The 18,711-nt window shown below is 61.7% G+C and overlaps 3 protein-coding genes across 4 annotated transcripts; all 3 read right to left on the bottom strand.

Moving 5' to 3' along the window:
* Window positions 1–146: 146 nt before the first annotated feature.
* TMEM95 (transmembrane protein 95) lies at window positions 147–2,494 on the bottom strand. Of its 2 annotated transcripts, none has more exons than XM_043582922.1 (7): window positions 1,856–2,494; window positions 1,671–1,727; window positions 1,385–1,465; window positions 1,263–1,283; window positions 1,043–1,147; window positions 829–916; window positions 147–695 (listed from the first exon to the last, which is right to left on the bottom strand). In XM_043582922.1, exons 1-7 carry the CDS (start codon window positions 2,475–2,477, stop codon window positions 662–664), a joined length of 1,008 nt encoding a protein of 335 aa, XP_043438857.1. In that variant the 5' UTR covers window positions 2,478–2,494; the 3' UTR covers window positions 147–661. The 2 variants fall into 2 exon arrangements, with proteins under 2 accessions (XP_043438857.1, XP_043438856.1); XM_043582921.1 differs by having other exon boundaries at window positions 1,043–1,123.
* A 1,067-nt stretch (window positions 2,495–3,561) lies between these two features.
* KCTD11 (potassium channel tetramerization domain containing 11) lies at window positions 3,562–4,399 on the bottom strand. The gene has a single exon (XM_043582912.1). The coding sequence runs from the start codon at window positions 4,333–4,335 to the stop codon at window positions 3,637–3,639; it is 699 nt and encodes a 232-aa protein (XP_043438847.1). The 5' UTR covers window positions 4,336–4,399; the 3' UTR covers window positions 3,562–3,636.
* A 1,427-nt stretch (window positions 4,400–5,826) lies between these two features.
* On the bottom strand, window positions 5,827–18,662 carry ACAP1 (ArfGAP with coiled-coil, ankyrin repeat and PH domains 1). Its single transcript, XM_043582901.1, has 22 exons — window positions 17,990–18,662; window positions 17,365–17,422; window positions 13,335–13,454; window positions 13,089–13,142; window positions 12,933–12,991; window positions 12,488–12,671; window positions 12,330–12,374; window positions 12,120–12,215; window positions 11,930–12,004; window positions 11,730–11,839; window positions 10,146–10,197; window positions 9,954–10,054; window positions 9,474–9,597; window positions 9,163–9,374; window positions 8,539–8,608; window positions 8,295–8,389; window positions 8,041–8,210; window positions 7,432–7,604; window positions 6,869–6,978; window positions 6,676–6,786; window positions 6,303–6,352; window positions 5,827–6,011 (listed from the first exon to the last, which is right to left on the bottom strand). The coding sequence occupies exons 1-22, from the start codon at window positions 18,040–18,042 to the stop codon at window positions 5,911–5,913; spliced, it is 2,223 nt and encodes a 740-aa protein (XP_043438836.1). The 5' UTR covers window positions 18,043–18,662; the 3' UTR covers window positions 5,827–5,910.
* Window positions 18,663–18,711: the final 49 nt, after the last annotated feature.

Genomic DNA, 18,711 nt, shown 5'->3' with positions numbered 1-18,711 from the left:
CAATAAAAAATGTCTCCAGATGTTGCCGAACGTCTCTTGGGGTGTAAAATCCACCCCCCACCCAGTTGAGAACTGTTGTGCCACACCGAGTCTCCCGTCCCCCCTCCGCCCTCCCCAGTTGTAGACAGAGGCCAGGCCCGGGCGGAGGCCACTGAAAAGCAGGTTTACTTGATCTTGGCAGGAGGGAGGCCTCTGTGGGAGGCCAAGGCTTCACAATGTTAAATGGAGGGATAGCATGCCAGCAGGCTGACTGATGTGGTCGCCACTCTAAAGGGAGGGAGTTTTCCAGAACCCTCGTTCCCGGATTCCCAATCAGTCAGAGGAGGGCCAAGAGCAGCTTCTGGGGCAAACAGCCCCCGCTTTCCGAGAACAGGCAGAAGGGGGTGTGGGGGCGGCGGTGTGTGTGTGTGTGTGTGTGTGTGTGGAGGGGGTTCTTTCCTCCTGTAGCCATTTTCCTGGAATCAGTGACTGCTTCTGGCTGATTAGTTGAGGGCCAGAGGGGAGGAACTTTCCAGCTGTGGGTGCCTGGGCCCCTGGAGGCCATCTGACACTGGGATCACGGAGGCGGCTGGGTTTAGGGTCTGGAAGGCTGAGCCTTTGGGATTGGAAGTGAGGGGCTGGCGGGTCCCTTCCAAAGGACGTGGGGGCTGGGAGGCTGTCTTCACATGTCACTTTTTGCTTTGAGGTGTCTGGACCTGAGGGGACACAGAGAATGGGGGGCCTGAGAGGGGCAGGGCAGGCAGCCGGGAGGAGAGGGCACAGGGACGGTGGTAGAAGGTGCTGGGGGGTCAAGGGTGGCGAGGCCACACCCGCCACCTGCCCACTCACTCCACCACGAGGCTCAGCACGCCCAGGAGCAGGACAGTTATGAACACAGAGAGGAGCAGAATCCTGGCTTCCCGAAGATCGTGACTTCCTGCAGGGAACCCAGGAAGCAGTGAGTGATCCTGGGGACCTCGCTTGTCCTTGTGGCGGAGCGGGGTGGGGGGGAGCCCGAGATCAGAGATCTGAGCAGGGGTGAGGCGAGGGCGGGGAGCGGAACCTGGGAGGCAGCGCTTTAGAGGCCAGCAGTGCACGGCAAAGCTCTGGCAGGTGGAACAGTTGTACAGGACGGTGCTGCCCCCTGCAGGAGACGGCGGGGCCGGAGCTGGGGCGGGGGAGTCCCGGCTCCCACCTTCCAGAGTACCCCACTCCCTCCGGGACCACCGCCAGGCTCTCCTCGGGTCCCCCGTCCTCACCTACCCCTTCCCTTTTCTACTCACGGCAGGCGGGAGCACAGAAAGCTGAAACCAGAGACAAGGAGGGGTGGGGGGAGAGGAGACACTCAGCCACACACCCCTTCACCGGACAGCCCGGGTGCCCCGGTCCCTGCCCGCGTCAGTACCTTCCCTGGTGTACTCGGGAAACTTGACCTTTTGCAGCCATTGCCAATATAAAGGGAGTGAGGAGGGAGACCCTTTGATCTCTGGGGAGACAGAGGGCAGCTGTATTGCCCAGGGCCTCCCCAGGGCAGGCGTACCTCCCACGCTTCACCCAGCGCCTCCCCGGTTACACCTTCCCGTCGTCTCCACCTGCCTTGCACCCTTCCCTGACTCCCCAGGTCCCTCCTCCCATCCCCCTCCCTGGTGCCCATCCAAGCCCCTGGGTCATGCCTTCGCCCTTGATCTCACCCATGACCCTCAGGACTCTGTGAGTCTTCTCTATGACTTTGTTTGTGGACACCTCATCTGTGGAGACAGGCAAGGACCTGTGACTCTTTCCTGACTTTCCCAGGGCTGGGGACTCAGGTGGTGGCCGAAGGGCTCAGCTGGGAAGCCACATGCTGCCGGGCCGGGCCCTGGATGTCTGATCCTACCTAAGGCAAAGGCCGGGAAGGTCCAGGAGGCCTCACAGGTCTCCCACCGAGCCTTCACCTGGTTGCAGAGTCGAGCCAGGCGGCCCGACAGGTCACGGTCTGAGAGGTGACAGAGGACACAGGCCTGGGCGGTTGCCAGGAAGACCCCACCTAGTGCCAGCGTCCACATGAGGCCCGCTAGCGGGTGGCACAGGGAGGCTGGCCCCATGTAGGCTGGGAAGGCCTGGAATGCTTCGATCCTGGATCCAACCCTTTGCCCAGAGGTTCTAGACTGTTCCGGAACAGCCGGGGTTCGGGGTTCTAGAGCATTCTGGAACAGCACCACCGCTCCGTCTCTGGCTAGGGCAAAGCAGGGGCCCAAGGAACTGGGGGCCAGAAGAAGACTGGGCAGAGAACGCAGGGCTTCTGCTGCAAAGGGGCAGTGCCCCCCACCCCCACCCTGGCCCTCAGCAGCAGCCTTTACAAGTTTGAGGTTCCAAAAAGCAATTTTATTTTTCTTCTTGTAAGTTCGTGACCCGCGATAAACAGCGAGTGAGCCCGCCCCCCCCCCCCCCGCCCCCGCCTCCCACCGTGAAGAACTCGTGCGTGAGGATCCCATCCCTCGGGGACCCAGAAACCACATCCTCCCCCAACGCTCCCGGCCTCCTCTGTTCATCTCCCCTCTGCCCTGGGCCGCCTTGGGCCTTCCCAGCTCTCTCCTAGCAACAGGCCCACGGTTGCCTTAGCAACCAAGAGTTCTGCACAGGCCTCCAAGGGCCGGCGGGGCCCAGTGACTTCTCTTACCTTTCACCAGGAAGCCCCTGGCGCCCCAGGCCTCCACAGGCCCCTCGCGCCTACGCGGGGAGGCGAACACACGTGTGTGCACGCACACACACACACCCCCTCGTGATTCAACTACTAATTCTCAATCTACTCACACCCATACGGCAGACATACCCAGCGCCAAAGCAGTTGCTGGGCAACCCCAAACAGGCCTGCACAGGCAGAGACCACGGAGAGACTGTCACACGGACGGGAGCCTGGATGTGAGAGGCCCAGACGTCGCTCAGACACACTCTGACTGACACGCGTGCACACATGAAGGCAGTAAGGCCAAGGCCCAAGAAGATGCCACCCTCTTCCCAAAGGCCAGCTCCACCATCAATGGAGGGTCCTTTAAAAACTTGGCTTTCTAGAGTGTGGGGCTCCAGCCCCATAGTAAATGGGGATTCTCCTTAGCTCCCTTAGGCCACCGTGGGGTGGGGTGTGGCCTCTCTGTCTCCCTCAGGAGGTGACTTGAGACAGAGCAAAGGATCCCCCTTCCCATATTCCAGAATGTTCTGGTCTGTCTTCGGTCAGGCCTGGCCAGGCCATCCAGCCGCAGGAGAAGCCACGGTCCAGGAGACCACATCAGAGCAGTTCAAAGTCCTCCTTTCTCCCACACTTCAGTCCCCCCCCGGGTTCTGCGAGGCCTAGCCTGGGCAGAGAGGTGTCCCTATTTCTCTAGACCCTTGAATACTGAGCTCCAACGGGGAGACACTGCAGGCCCCCAGCCTCGGGCAAGAGCAAGCCAGGGGATCTTCCCCGCCCCTCCCAGGATTAGCACCAAGCCAGACCCTTTGCACGGCTCAGGTTCAGGAGCTCCTGCCCACATCTGGGCTCCAGTCAAGGTGCACCCCTGACCCTCACAGCTCCAGAGGCAGAGCTAAGAAGAGGCTTCGGAGGTGGGGGGGGGGGGGAGTCTCTCATTCTCTTTGCTGTCCGTTCTCTCCCCCTCCCAGGCAGACGGGAGGGCCGCGTTTTCAGTGCCTCACAAAGCGCAGAGATCGGGAGTTGAGCAGGTCCTCGGGGTCAGGGAAGACGGAGTCTAGGCGGAAGCCGTGCTCCAGAGCCACCCGCAGCACCTCCTCCAGGAAGCCCGGCGTGCCCACCACCTCCCGCAGCTCCCCCGGCCCCCCAGTCCACAGAGGCTGTAGCCCCAGTCTCCTATACTCCACCTCAGGGAGCTCTGCGGGACAGGGGGCCCACTCCAGACGAAAGTGAGGGCCTCCCTCTGCCCTGTCCTCACTGGCCACACCAAATCGGGCCCGCATGGCGCCCAGGCACTCGGGGTCGGTGCAGAAGATGTTGGCTCGGAACGTATCCACCTGCACAGAGCTCAGCTCATAGTGGTGTGGGCCCCGGCGAGCGGAGAAGTGCACCAGGCGGGGGCTGGCGTCTACATCTGCATGGAGCAGGGCAGCTGTGGGCACGGGGGTTCCCCGAGAGGCCTCCAGTTCCCGCAGGGCATCCAGGAGGGGCTGGATCTGGTAGAAGTCCGCCTCTGCCCTGAGCAGGGCCGTCTCCCCGTAGCCACGGGGCAGGTCCAGGCGGCCCAGCCGCAGGAAATTGAGGATGTGCCGGAAGGCCTTGCCATCTCTGTCGATGAAGTAGTGGCCACCTCCCTGGGGGTTGAGGTTGGGGGGGATGGGGGTGCCCGCCCTAAACATGGCCCCCAGCATGGAGTCTGGGAAGCGAGTCAGGGTCTCCAAAGTGGTGGAATAGAGTGTGCCCCCCACATTCAGGGTCACGGGGCCCCCAAAAGAGGGGGGCGAAGAGGGCACAGGAGGAGGCGAAATTTTGGGGAGTACAGGAGACACCGACAGAGAAGAAAACGCAAACTCCGCGGGCGTGGGCAGAACTGGGTCCTAAGGTTCGTTCAGACTCTCTCGGGGTTGGATGCACAGGTCGGAACACAAGGCAGGAAGATTTAGGGCTCACCCCAGCTACGTTGGTAGTGGGGGATGGTTTCCGGGCACAGACACGGCCGGCCGAAAAGAACAGAAGCCAGAGAGGGAAGGGAGCTTTCGGCCCAGACGCATTCGATGCAGGGCGGTGGGTCAGCAAGTCTCTTCTGCGGTCTTCAGACAGCCGGTTTCCGGAGTCCAGCCAGCAGGTGACGGTGGCGAGCCCAGGCCGACCCTCGGAAGGACCCAGCCTCCGAGTTCTCGGGTCGATGGCTGTCGCCGCGGGCGAGTCCGCGCACGGCGCCGGGGGCCAGTCGGAGGCCCGGTAGGGCCTGGCTTCGGCGCGGGTCTCTGGCGACGGAGGCGGGGCTGAGCGCTGCTGGCGGCGGAGCGGCTCCGGATCCGCTGGGGAGCGAGGGCGCACGCTCAGAGCGAGCCGGGCGCGCCGGAGGACTCTGAGGGAAGCCGCCCGGGGTTCTCGGGACCCGGGCGCCGCCGCCTGCACGGGTGTCGCCGCAGCCGCCGAAGTCCTCTCCGCCCCCAGGAAGTGGCCTAAGGGCAGCGGCTGGGAGCCCTTTAAGAGACAGCCCCGCCCCCTTGGCGCCCCGCCCCCCGCCCCCGCCCGGCTCGCGCGGCCGGGGAGGAGGTGGGAGCCGAGAGTCTGGAACCGGAGAGACGGGGCGGACGGGCTGGACGAGCGGACACGGGCGGACCCGGGCGGACGCGGGCGGGGGTGGGGTCCGCAGGGTGACTCAGGTGCGTCGCTCCGGATGCGGCCGCGTCCGCCCCGCAGGCCCCGCAGGTGTGCCGGGCCTCACGTCCGCAGCTCGACGAGGGCCCCCAGGCCCGGCGGTCCCCGGCTTGGAGGCGGTGCCCTCCCCGCTCGCTCACGCAGGGAATTCCCGAGGGGGCGGGTGCTGAGCCGCCGCATTCCGGGGATGCCTCCCGGCCGGGGTGGCCGAAGCCAGCCTCTCCGTCCCGGCCCGACGCCAGCTACCCCCCCTACGGAAGGCCGGCCCCCAGCCCACGCGGGCGGCCTCTCCCCGGCCGGACTCGTCTGGCCACGTCGCCCGAGCCCGAGAGCCCCGCCTCGGGGCCGCCCGGCGCCAGGGCTGCGGCCGAAGCTACCACCTAGTTTGTCCGGAAGGCGCCCCTCGCGTGACTCGAGCTCGCAAACCCCAACCGCCCGCGCACCCTGGCAGCCGCGGCGCCCAGTCCCCGGCCCGGCCCGAAGGCGGCGCCCTGCCAAAGAACCACGACGGGAAGCGCAAAGCACGGCGGCTTTATTGACCGAGGGGCCGGCGGCCGGGGAGAGGGGACTGGGGGCTGCGGGCCCACGAAGGCCTGGGATCAAAGAGTGTGGAGGTCGTGGCTACGCCGGCTCAGCTTCTCCGGGTCGTCCGACGCCATGAGGGAGAAGTCGCGGAAGATGTCCAGATACGTCTCGTCTCCTGGGTGGGGGGAGGGAGGGCTGGGCGGGCGCGGCCGAGCGCGGGATGGGGGTGGGGGGACCCGCGGCCCGCGGGCGCGCTGGCGGCGTGGCCGGAGGGACAGCAGCGCCGGCGCGCAGCGCCCTCGCGGGTTCTCCCTTTTGTTCCGAGGCCCCGGCGCACCAGCTGCGCCCCACACAGATTTGTTGCAAAAGTATGACATTAATCAGTGCAGCTGGGCGCGACGGGGACCGGGCTTCGGGGGCCAGAAGCCCAGAATTACAGTGTGGGCGGGGGCGGAGGGCACGTTACCTGCCTGGCCCTGAGCCGCTTCGGCCTCCCTCATCTTTGCCAGTCGTAGCCTGAAGGGGAAGCAACGAACGTATGAATGACTTTTGCTTCACTCCCCCCACTCGGACTTCCCATCCTGTAAGCTGGGTGGTTTAATTCATCTGCTCCCCCGGGGTCCAGTGCTTAAAGGCGTTCAACAACATCGACGTCCCTCACTCAGGACGAACTCACCATCCCTGGACCCTACCCGGCCCCCTTCCTACTCCACGCCCCAATCTACGCTGGGGACAGCACTTCTCCAGCCGAGTCCCGGAGCTGGCCCAGGCCGGCTGGGCGTTAGCCCCGCCCCAAGGGGGCAGGGCAAGCTCTAGCCCCGCCCCGCAGGCCTCCTCACAGGGTGACGATGTCAGCGTTGGCTGTTTCCATGGCGATGGTCAGCGGGTCCTTGCCTTCTGAGTCCAGGGCTCCCAGGTCGGCCCCCCGTTTCAGGAACAGGCAGGCCAGCCTAGAAATGACAGCGAGGGTCAGCCGGCCACTCGGCCTACCCGAGCCTTCTTTCCCACAGCCGTCATCCCCGCGGCCCCTACCCCGTGTGGCCGAGAATGGTCGCATGGTGAAGCGGCCCCCGGCCGTGGTTGTCCGTTTGGTTCACGTTCGCCCCGTTCTGGAGGAGAAACTCACAGGCCAGAAGAGAATTCTGCAGCGAGAAGTTGCGAGCGGGGAGAGAAGGTGGCATTTTCAGAAGCGGGCCAAAGATACTTTAGGATGGGATCAGCTGAGAGGGTGGGGTAGGGGAGCCAGGAGTGTAAGGGTTCGGCTGGGTCAGGCTCTGCCCTAGCTTTTTACAGTAGGTCATGCGTTAAAGCCACAGTCCAGCCTCACATGAGGTATGCTGTCCCTATTTCGCAGGTGGGCAAACTGAGGCACAGAGAGGTTCACAACTGTAAGCGGTGGGAGCTTGGATTCAAACCCAGGTTGTCTGCGCCCAAATCACACACCCTTCGCAACCCAGTGTCTGTGGGTTATCATTATCACTCTCTCCAGGGTGGGAGGAGGGGTAGGAGCAGGGCTCAGACTCCCCCCCCCCCCAACCCCGGGAATGGGAGAGAAGGAGCCTAACAGTGGGGGCGGGGCAGTGGGCAGGACTCACAGCAGCCGTGGCCTGGATCAGCGGAGTGGCATTCTCCTGACCCCCGTTGACCCAGTTGACGTCAGCTCCGTGGGCAAGGGCATCAGCCATGGTGGGCAGGGAGGGAGGATGCCCAGCAGCTCGAAACAGCAGGGCCCCAGGGTGGAGGGCGCCCAGGTCATCAGAGGGGGGCTCTGTTAGGGGGTGGGAAGAGACCCTCAGCACAGTTCGCAGATGCTCTAATGGGACAGGTTGTTTCTCAGTTCTGGGAGGGCCTTCAGGACGCTGGGGACTTCGGTAGGAGGTGCAGGCGGGATGGTGCGGGGTGGGAGGTGCATGTGTGTGTGGGGTCCCTGGGGCAGGGGGGGATAGACAGCGTCCCTCACCTCTCCCTGTCCGACCACCTTCTCCAGCTCAAGGTCACTCACCCTCGGCAGCCTATTCCCAGCCCTACACTCCTTCCCATTCGTCCCTTAACCCCCAAACTCTTGCCTGGTAAAACCAGTGTTGCTGTGGTCTGCCCCCTCCCCCACCCCCCAGTACTGGCGAGGGGGAGGCTCGGGCCTCCGTACTCTGCCCTCCCCACGGGGCACACGGCCGGGCTCAGTCGATGCCCCCGCAGCCCTCTACCTGGCCTGGATCTGAAGCTCTCGGGCTGGGGCCGGAAGGAAGGCTTTGGGGGCACGGGAGGCTGCCCCCTGGGGGGCCCCCGGCCCGCTCTCCGCCCTCGAGTCTCCGGAAGCTTGGTCAGGAACTTCTTTTCCACGTATTTGGCATGAATCCAGGCCTCCTTCTCCTGCCTGTGAGAGTGTGGTGGGGAAGGAGGGGACCGTCTTCCCTCCTTCCCCACAGCGGGCAGCCCCCCACACACACCCCAACCTCACCGGGAGCAGCTGGGCCCAGGTTTCTTCACGGCCATGGCCTCCACCCGGGCCTCATAGATCCGGTTGATGACTACGTTCCCCAGCTCGCACATGAGCTTCGGGTGGGCCCAGGCAGAGGCGGAGACAGGTGGAGGGGAGAGGTGAGTGTCTGAGTCCTCAGGGCTCTGCAGCCCCTGGACTCAGACCCCCCCCCCAGTCCCCCTTCCCATCAGGAGACCTCCCCCCCCCCCCCCCCACCAGTCACCTTCACCAGCTCTGGTTCCCACGAGTCAAGGGTCAGGGACCGGACTTTGGAGAAATGAACTCCAAGGCTCCTGGAGGGCCAGAGCGGGGGTCAGGCCCCTTGTGGGGTGGCAGGAGCCGCGGCTCCCCAGGAGGACTTGGAGGCAGGGCCCCCCTGCAGCAGAGGTGCTGGCCAGGTGGGGGCAGGGCAGCGGGCCACGTGGCCTTGCTCTGCTCACCCTCCCGCTTCGCCCTCCTACATTTCACGTTCAGGGCCTTCAGTTTCCCTCCTCTCGCCCTGCCGCTCCCCTCCTCCCGCCAGGCTGACCCGGGCGGAGGGCCTCATAGACTTGCTGGGGCCTAGTGACCTCTGCTCTCTCTGCTCTCCAGCGGCTCCCCTACCCTCAAGACCTCTGACCCCACGGTCAAGCCACTAAGCATCTCTGGCCAGACCAGGACCCTGTGCCCAGGGCCGGCCAGGATCTAAGAAAGGAAGCCAGGACAGGGTGGGAGGGAGGGGTCTGTGTGATGGGCTCAATCCCGCCCCCTCCCAACTCCCCCCCCCCCCCCGCTTCCAACCCCCTCCCCCCCCCCCCCCGCAGCCAGAAGGAGAGCAGCCCCTGGCGCTCGGGTCATGGGTGGTGACCTGTGGATGCCGGAGCACTGGATGCAGAGGGTGACACCAAGGTTGATGCTGGCCCACTCGGGGGCTGGCTCTCGGCAGTCACAGCACTGAGCGTTGCCGTCCACGCTCTGCACCTGGGCTGCCACGTGCCCAGCTCCGCCGGATTCCCGTCCCCTGGCGGTTCCGCCACAGCCCAGCGTGGCGGAGGAGCCCACGGCCAGGGGTCCTGAGCCCTGGGGGAGACGGGGGGAGACAGAGTGGCCATGGGGCCTGGGGAAGGGGTGCCTCGTCTCCCTGGGCAGCCGGGCCCCCGCACCCTCCTGTTAAGGCACCTGGCCTGGCCCCCAGGGGCCGTCGTCGAGGCGGGCCTGGCTGAAGGCTGTGGCTATACTGCTCTGCACGGCGTTGATCCACAGCTGCAGGAGGCGCTCCGAGTCGGCCTGCAGGAAGCAGGACCTGGGCAGGAGGGGACAGTGGGGCGGGGAGGCTTCTGAGGCCGGGGGAGCCACGTGGGGGGATAGGCGGGCTGACATTCACCTGCCATTCAACTGGTACCCGCCGTAAAGAGATACGAGATACCAGCCGGATAGAAATTTGGCACCAGTTGTTCCCATCTTTCTAAGTATCCCCCGTCACCCCATCCCCTGCCCCTAAAGGCACCCTCCCCCCCCAGGCTGCCCCCCAATCCAGCCACCAAAGCGTTAATGCCTGGTGCTACACAGGGGCCCCCAAGACGCCCCTGCGATTGGCCTGCCTTCCTGTCGGTAAAGGTTTCGCTGCATCAGGGCATCGCCCCCCACGTCTGCACTCACTTGCTGGGGGACACCACCTCAAAGCAAAACCGCCTTTCCGAGTCAGGGCAGAGCTTCACGGTGCAGAGACGAAGGTCGTCAACCACCACAGTCACAGGGTCCTGGAACGGGACGGTGGTGAGGGCCAGCCGGCCGGCTGCAGCCAGGGCGGAGCGTCCCTGGGCCCGGGGCAGCCAGGACGCGTCTCCCTACCTTGTACTTCTTCTGATAAACCAGTTGGTTGCTCTGAATAGTGAACCAGCGTCTGAAGGAGGCGGAAAGAGAGTTGTGGACACGGGCAGCCCTGGGATGAGCTCGAGACAGAAACAGCACAGAGGCTGCGCCCTCTGCCCCGTAAGGATCTTGCTGGGAGGGTTGGGCTGACCGTCCCATCCAGTCAGATGCTCCAGAACAGGGCCGCGGAGCCGTGCAGGTCAGGACCCGGAAGGCGGTGCTGTTCACAACTCCAACAACCCAGATTGGATACATTTGGGAAGACAACTTTCCAGCAGATGGCCGTAAAATGCTTTTCCAATAAAACTGGTCAACGGCTCCAATTTTTAAAATGTGTATAGTATATATATTTCTATATATATTTTTAAGCTTCTTTATTTTGAGAGAGAGAAAGAGAGTGAGCAGGGGAGGGGCAGAGAGAGAGGGAGACACGGAATCCAAAGCAGGCTCCAGGCTCTGAGCCGTCAGCACAGAGCCTGACATGGGGCTCGAACCCCTGAACCGTGAGATCATGACCTGAGCCGAACCCGGATGCTTAACCGACTGAGCACCCCCCAGGCTCCTCTGCAGTATATTTTTAAACAGTCGCTACACCCCGCATGGGGCTGGAACTCACAACCCCAGAGACCAAGGGTTGCGTGCTCTACTGACTGAGCCAGCCAGGCGCCCCAAGTCTATTGCCACAACTTTTTGACAGATGGAAGTTTCTTTCGGAAGGGGCGCAATTTTCTACTTTGCACAAATATCCTGCATGGGCTGGCAGTGGCCCTGGAAGGGGAAGGAGCGGAGTCAGAGCAGGTGACACCCCTGTCCCACACCTGTCGAGGCTCCTAAGTCCCTAGGGAAGCCAGAAGCCGGAAGCAGACAAGGCCCTATCGTGGCTCACGTCTCTGTGAGCTCCGACTGCACCTCCGACCGCTTCTTCCTCCCTCCCGCGTCCTCACCCAAGTGCCCTCTCTGTTTCTCCAATGCCCTGGGCTTTTCAAGGGCCTTGGCACTGGCTCCTCCTTCTGCCTAGAACATTCTCCCCCCAGATATCTTTCAAGTCTTCACTCAGAAGTCACCTTCTCATGAAGCCTTTCCTGACCACCCTCTTTAAAACTGCAACCCCGGGGCCCCTGGAGGGCTCAGTCGGTTGAGCCTCCGACTTCGGCTCAGGTCATGATCTCGCGGTCCGTGAGTTCGAGCCCCGCGTCGGGCTCTGTGCCGACAGCGCGGAGCCTGGAGCCTGCTTGGGACTCTGTGTCTCCCTCTCTCTCTGCCCCTCCCCCACTCACGCTCTGTCTCTCTCAAATACAAACATCAAAATTTTTTTTTTTTAATTTAAAACGGCAACCTCCCGCAGCTCTCTGCATCCCCTGCTTTATTATTTTTCTCCGATGCCACTCTTACCTTGTAACGTAACGTAACTCGCTGTCGCGTTTACCGTGTGTCTTTGCTGAGGGAACAGAAGTTCCCCGAAGGCGGCGGGTTTTGTCTGTTTTCTCGCTGCGCTTAGCACACAAAACCACTCAAGAAACATTCACCGGAGCGGGTGTGGGTGACGGGGGGTCCTCTCCTCACCTGCTCCACGTCTTAAATGCGTTGCTGGCCCGTTTGAAGAGGTGTCCTTCCATGACCAGGCCGCCAGGCCCCTCCTTTAGGCTGGGTTCTGGCTCCTCCCCGCCCAGCTCCTGGGGGCACAGGAGGGTCCCGGGCAGCTGACGGGCAGAGGCCGGGGCGCAGGGCCCCGCGCACCCTCCTGCGGGCGGGGAGACCCTCACCTTCTGCTTCAGCATCACGTGCCTCTGTTCCATGTCCCTCCTCTCGCGAGCCGAGTTCAGGACCAGCTGGTGCAACTGGGCACGGGAGGGGCGTCTCAGATGTCCCCAGCCCCCTCTCCTGAACCGGGCCAGGAGAGGCGTCTTGGAGCGCCCCCCTCCCTCCACCACCGCCCGCTCTCCGGAGCCCCACCTGGGCACCCAGGTCCCTGCGATACTGGGCCAGCCTGCCCAGCTCCTCGTGGCCCTGCTGGAAATGGGTAGCCTGGGCCTCCACCAGACGCAGCACCTGGGCGACAGGGTGGGCAGGGGGCAGAGGTGACGAGGGACCCTCCTGTCTTTCCCTCTTCCCTCCGCCCAGCAGGCTCCTCGTCACGTGGCACTTGCCGCCCCCCCAACTCACAAACTCCATGATGTCAAACTTCCTCTTGTCCTCGATCACGTTGATCTGAGGGCCCCCGAAAGACGTCAGGTGAGTCTCGAAATCATAGCGCCCCCTCCCACCGCACACCGGGGCCTCTCCAGCCCCGAGGGGTCCTGGGGGACAGGCCGGGCGGTCACCTGCAGTGCGTAGTCCAGTGCTCGTCCCCGGTACCCGGCCCGCGCAGTCTTCAAAGCGGCTCCGGCCTCTTCGGCCTCCTGGGCCCGGCGCCGGGGGACCTCGGCATTGTGGATGAGAGCAGCCTCCAGGCTCTCAGCCCCCTTCCAGAAATCCCGGCGAGCCTCTCGGAAAGCCCGGAGACCCCTGCGGGATGGAAGGACAACACACAACCACAGGTACCCCTCCTGTACCCCCCCAACCCCGGCCCAGCAGAATGGTCCCCGGCGGAGTGGTTCCCGGTGGAGGCCCGCTCGCGGCCTTCCGGACAGGCCTCCGAGGAGGTGTCGGGATGGGGGACAGCTGTCAGGCCACCCGAAACCCCCAACCGCACGGCTCCTGCCTCGAAGGAGGCCCCCGTGGTAACGGGACGAGGGACGGAGGACCGGGTCCCCCCCCCACACTCACTCCTTGACCAGGGTTTGGATTTGCTGCTGCAGGGTGTGCTGGGTAGCGTCCAACAGCTCCTGCGGGGAGGGGAGCAGACACTGGCAGGTGAGGGTCAGGCCGCAGACAGCCCAGGGCTCCCCCAGCCCAGCCCCAGCCCCAGCCGCTTCCGCTCACCGCATGGCTGTCCAGCTTGTGGCTGAGGCTCTCGGTGAATTTGTCCAGACACTCCTGGGCACGGAGAGTCAGAGAGAGAGAGTACCAGGCGTGGGGCAGCTGGGCCGCCGTCTCCGGACCCAGCCCCGCTCTGGCCTGGGCCCTGCAGACCCCAGGCCGACCCTCCCCTCCCCTCCCAGAGGACCTTTGCGTTCCAGGCCCCCCACCCAGCCTGCTGGGGCGGGGGGGGGGTGGGGAGCTACATACCGCCATCATGGGCTCGGGAGGACCCAGACGGGCCAGGTCACAAATGCCAGCAATGAAGGTGCGGCCGGCCGCAAGGTAATGGCGGCCACTTTCCAGGAGGCCGTTACCCAGCTTGAGGAGCTAAGAAGCAACGGAGGGGGGAGCAGGGAGTTGTGTGACCCCCTCACAGCAGCCCCCCCTCCCTCTCCCTTCCTTCCCAGCCTCGCCCAAGCAACTCTGCGGCCCAGCCCAGTACTCCCAGCTGCGAACACACAGCTGGCGCTTTCTCCTCTCTGCTGCTTTGCTCACACTGCCCTGTGCTTGGAAGAAAAGTCCTCCCGGCCTGTCACCGAAGCCAGTGTCAGCTGGCTCCAGCCCGTCTTGCTGCGTCCACTTCCATGCATCCCTCCCTGCCCTGCCCTGCCCTGGCTGCCTGGTTCCAGAGCTTTCCAGAAACTCCAGTTGCTCACGCAACTGTCTGCCTCACAGGATGGATGTGCTGCCTGAGTGGCCTTAAATTCTAGCAGTCTAAGGGCACCTGGGCGACTCAGTCGGTTAAGCATCCGACTTCAGCTCAGGCCATGACCTCGCGGTTTGTGGGCTCGAGCCCCGCGTCGGGCTCTGTGCCGACAGCTCGGAGCCTGGAGCCTGCTTCGGATTCTGTGTCTCCCTCTCTCTCTGCCCCTCCCCAGCTCATGCTCTGTCTCTCTGTCTGTCAAAAATAAGTAATCATTAAAAAAAAAAAAATTTTTTTTTTTAAATAAATAAATTCTAGCAGTCTTTACTGTGAGTTTTCCCATTCTGGGCTCACTGAGCAATTTCCTCACGAACAGGAACAGACCAGGACAAGGACAGCACGTTGGGGGTGTTCCCAGGGTCCATTTTGTCTGGCGCCTTCGACTGACAACTGAAGAGGCTTGAGAAACAAGGGACAGTTGGGGCGCCTGGGGGGCTCAGTCGGTTGAGCCTCCGACTTCCGCTCAGGTCATGATCTCGTGGTTCACAGGTTTGAGCATCAGGCTCTGTGCTGGTGGCTCAGAGCCCGGAGCCTGCTTCAGATTCTGTGTCTCTGTCCCTCTCTGCCCCTCCCCCGCTCATGCTCTGTCTCCCCAAAATAAACAAATGTTAAAATTAATCAATTAATTAAATACATAAATAAAAGAAACAAGGGGACAGCTGACAGGCCTGAGCAGGGTCCCTCTGGTAGGGCCAGGTGGCTGAGTCAGAAACCAAAGTGAGATCTCCTGACCTCTGGCCCTTGTTATCTTCGGTCACCAGTCACCGCATTACATCCTGAGGTGACACGACTTGGCTCTGGCCTGAGTCACCCTAACAGGGATGGAACAAGTGTCTGTGGAGCCCCTCAGGTCAGGCCCCGGGGACAGGAGACCACCAGGGAACCTCTGTGGAAACATCCTGGGCAGAGGGGGCTCAAGAGATCTTGGGCCACGTGGGTTCTCAGTGGATTTTTGAAAACTGAAAAATACTTCCCAGGGCTCGCGAAGGCTGCAGGGAGGTATGGCTTCACCTGAAGGTGACTGACAGCGTCAGTCACGATCAAGGAACTAACCACAACGCAGCCTCTTCGGGGGTCCATGCAATGGAGTAGCCCTGAGCCGCGCAAGGGAAGGAACTATCCACACGTGAACTACTTGTACTAATGTGTAGCAAACCGAACGAACTTCGGGGGGGGGGGGCGTTATTCCGAGAGAGAACAAGGACAAAAAAGGCTAATCTTGAGAGGTCACACAGCGTATGGCTTCACTTAAGTAACAGTGTAGCAATGACAAACGTCCGGAGAAGGAGAACAGATGAGCGGATCGGAGCAGGCAGGGGAGGGTATCTCAAGGGCTCCTTGCGGTGAGTTTAAGGGCTTGAACGAGATGCCGGCATGTGACAGAGCGCCGTTGAACGGTACACACAGACTTTGTTTTGTTTTGTTTTGAAAAAAAAAGGACAGTCGACCCTGGCACAGCAGGGGTTTGAACCGCGCTGGTCCGTGTAGAAGTGGACTTTTTGTGATAAATACAGTACAGTAAATGTTATCTTCCCTTGCTTGTGCTTTTTTTCTTTCTTTTAGACACAGAGAGTGCGTGCGTGTCCGGGTGTGTGAGGGAGGGAGGGAGGGGCAGAGACGGAGAGAGAGAATCTCAAGCAGGCTCCACACTTAGGTCTGAGCCCGGCATGGGGGGCTCGATCCCATGACCCTGGGATCATGACCTGAGCCAAATTCAGGGTTGGACACTTACCTAACTGAGCCATCCAGGCACCCCTGATTTTTTAAAAATTTAATTATGTATGTATGTACGTATTTAACTCTACACCCATCGTGGAGCTTGAACTCATGACCCTGAGATTAAGAGTCACGCACTCCAATGACTGAGCCAGCCAGGTGTCCCTCTTCCTTATGATATTTTTTTTAATGTTTATTTATTTTTGAGAGAAAGAGACAGAGTGTGAGTGGAGGAGGGGCAGAGAGAGAGAGAGAGAGAGAGAGGGAGGGAGACACAGAATCTGAAGCCGGCTCCAGGCTCTGAGCTGTCAGCACAGGGCCCGACGTGGGGATCGAACTCATGAACTGTGAGATCATGACCTGAGCCCAAGTCAGACGCTTAACCGACTGAGCCACCCAGGAGCCCCCTTATGATTTTCTTAATAACACTTTCTTTCTTCTAGCTCCCTTTATTGTATAGACAGCGTACGATACACATATCACATAAAATACGTGTGAATTAACCGTTTACGTTATCGGTAAGGCTTCTGGTCAGTGGCAGGCTATCAGTAAAGTTTTTGGGGATTTAAGAATTACATGTAAATTTTCGACTGTGCTGGGGGGGGGGTCAGTGCCCCTAATGTTCATGCTGTTCAAAAGTCAACTGTATATGCAAAACAGGTAAAATCCAGGTAAGGTCCACAGACATTGTACCATGACGACGTCAATTTCCTGCTCTTGGTAAAGTACTAGCATTACCCCAAATGCCATCATTGGGGGAAGCTGGGCGATGGGTCCATGGGACCTCTACTGTCTTTGTGACTTCTTGTGAGTCTGCAATTAACTCAAAGGACAACAGTTTAATTAAAAAATATATGTTCATTTGTCATTGGGGCGCCTGGGTGGCTCGGTCGGTTAAGCTTCTGACTCTTGATTTCAGCTCAGGTCATGATCCCAGTGTCATGGGATCAAACCCCTCCACGGGCTCTGGACTGAGTGTGGAGCCTGCTTGAGTTTGTCTCTCTCCCTCCCTCTGCCCCTCTCTTCCACTTGTGCTCTCTCTCTCTGTCTCTGTCAAATAAATAAAATGAAAAAAAAAGTTAGAAAGCTCCTCCAGCTGGCCTTGAGGAAGCAAGCTGTCTAGGGGCAGGGCCACATGACAGGGCACCGGGCAGCTTCGAGGAGGTGAAGGTCTCAGTCCCGCAGCAGCAAGGAGCTGAAGTCGGCCAACAACCACGCGAGCTTGGAAGGAAACCCTGAGCCTCAGATGGACTGCAGCCCGTGGGACCCTGAGCCGCGCCCAACTCCTGACCTACAGAAACTATGCCAACACATGTGTGTTGTTTTAAGTCACTAAATTCGGCATAACTTGTTACACGGCCGGTAGAAAGCTCACGCACCAATACGTATGTAACACGTGAGACTGGGGTAAATGCTATAGAGAAACACCAAACCCGCTAAGGGGGCGGGGAGTGTTCACACGTGCGTGTGCCCATTTTATCGAGAGTAGCCACGGAGGGCCCTACTGTCCCGTGTTTAAGTGTCCCACTGCTTTGTCTCCCAAAAGCTGCTGTGAGCTCCCTGGGGGCAGAGCGGTCTTGCGGTCCTGAGGCCCGGGCTCACAGCTGACCCAGTAAAGCCCACAAGTGAGTCTTGTCTTCCAGGACCTCGAGCTCTTTGAGGGTGCAGAACTTCCATCTGCTTCTCTACGGCCCCCAAAGTGTTTACCCCGCACGGTTAGCATTCAAAGACCCCTGGAACTCCTTCGTGGTCTCCAATTTTCTCCCTGGCCTCGCCCCTCTCATCTTTACCCCATCCTGGGTCCCCTGCCCATGTCACCTTTTCCAGCCGGGTCTCCAGTTCTGACACCTCGGCTTCCACCAGCTCGATAGAGGCTCTGGGAAAAGAGGGGTCACGGGAGCAGAGCTTGGGTCCGTCTGGTCTGTGCGCCCCCGTAGGGCTGGGGCTGGGGCGAGGGGGTAAGGGCGTAGACAGGAAAGGCTGATGGGGTCGGGGACCTGTCCGCAAGCCCTGGCCGCCTCCCTCACTCCGCGCAGTCTGAGAGCTAGTAGGGCCCAGGCCAGAGCAGGAAGGGCAGAAGGAGGGTGGATGTGGCGAGGGCAGGAAGTTGCTAACCGCCCCAGCAGGTGCTGGGGGAGGGGCGGGGGTACCAGGAGCCGAGGAGGTAGTGTCCGCTCTGGGGGTAAGAGGGGCTAGAGAGGCCCCCTCTGCATGTGAAGGGGGCAGAGAGCATCAGAGTCTGGGGGTTTCATAGCAGAGGTGCTACTAAGTCCTCTGAGTGGCCTAGAAGCTCCATCTTGTCCCGCTGAGAGTCATTCCCGGGAAGGACCTCTGGCCTGGGGAAGGGCCTGTGTGTGTGTGTGTGTGTGTGTGTGTGTGCGTGTCCATTGGGGATGGGGGTCGGACCTCACCCCCTCTGCCACCCAGACCTGCGCACACTTACCGGAAGCGGGGTGAGTCTTTGAGACACTCCTCGAAATCCAGCTTGACCGTCATCTTGCTCCACTGCACAGGGGGGTCAGACGGGCAGGGGCTGCAGGGGGAAGCGCTCCCTGCCCCAGGAGGGGTTGGTGAGGAGGAGGAGGGGGGGTCCTCTCCTGGGGAGAGCCTGGGGGTGGGGGAGGGGGCTCAATCCCTTCCCTGAGGGTTAGGGGTGTACAAGGAAGAGCTCTCACCTCACACTTGCAGGCAGTACTGGGAGGGGCAGAGGCGGGGCCAGGCGGAAAAGCCACAGCCCCACCCACACAGACTATCTGCAGTCCCCTTCTTACCAGGGTCCCCTTCCCCGATTTTTTCTCCTTTAGCCGTGCTGGGGGCTGGGGGTGACTGGCAGATACAGGCTCCAGTCCTGATTCTGTCACTCAGAGACTGTGTGTGACCCTGGGCAAGCTCTCGGATTCCTCAGTGTCCTCATCTGGAAGATGGGCATGACAACCTCCCCCCCCCCCCACCGCCCCGCCCAGAGATGTCGTAGGAATTAAAGAGGACATTGGTACATTCGTGGTTTTGGGGTCCCACCAACCACCGTCCCCCTGCTGCAGTGGGGGGGGGGCCTTCTGGGGCTCCCAGGCCCTCCCTGAGTCCAGTGCCCCAGGCTGTTCCAAGCTTTCTTCTCCGCTTCTCTGCCTGCTGTGGTTTCCTGTATGAAGACGTCCTTCCCTCCGC

Source organism: Prionailurus bengalensis, chromosome E1, assembly GCF_016509475.1.
Source record: "Prionailurus bengalensis isolate Pbe53 chromosome E1, Fcat_Pben_1.1_paternal_pri, whole genome shotgun sequence".
Taxonomy (NCBI): Eukaryota; Metazoa; Chordata; class Mammalia; order Carnivora; family Felidae; genus Prionailurus; species Prionailurus bengalensis.
Note: the sequence above shows the minus strand (reverse complement) of the source record. Positions and strands in the feature narration are given on the sequence as shown.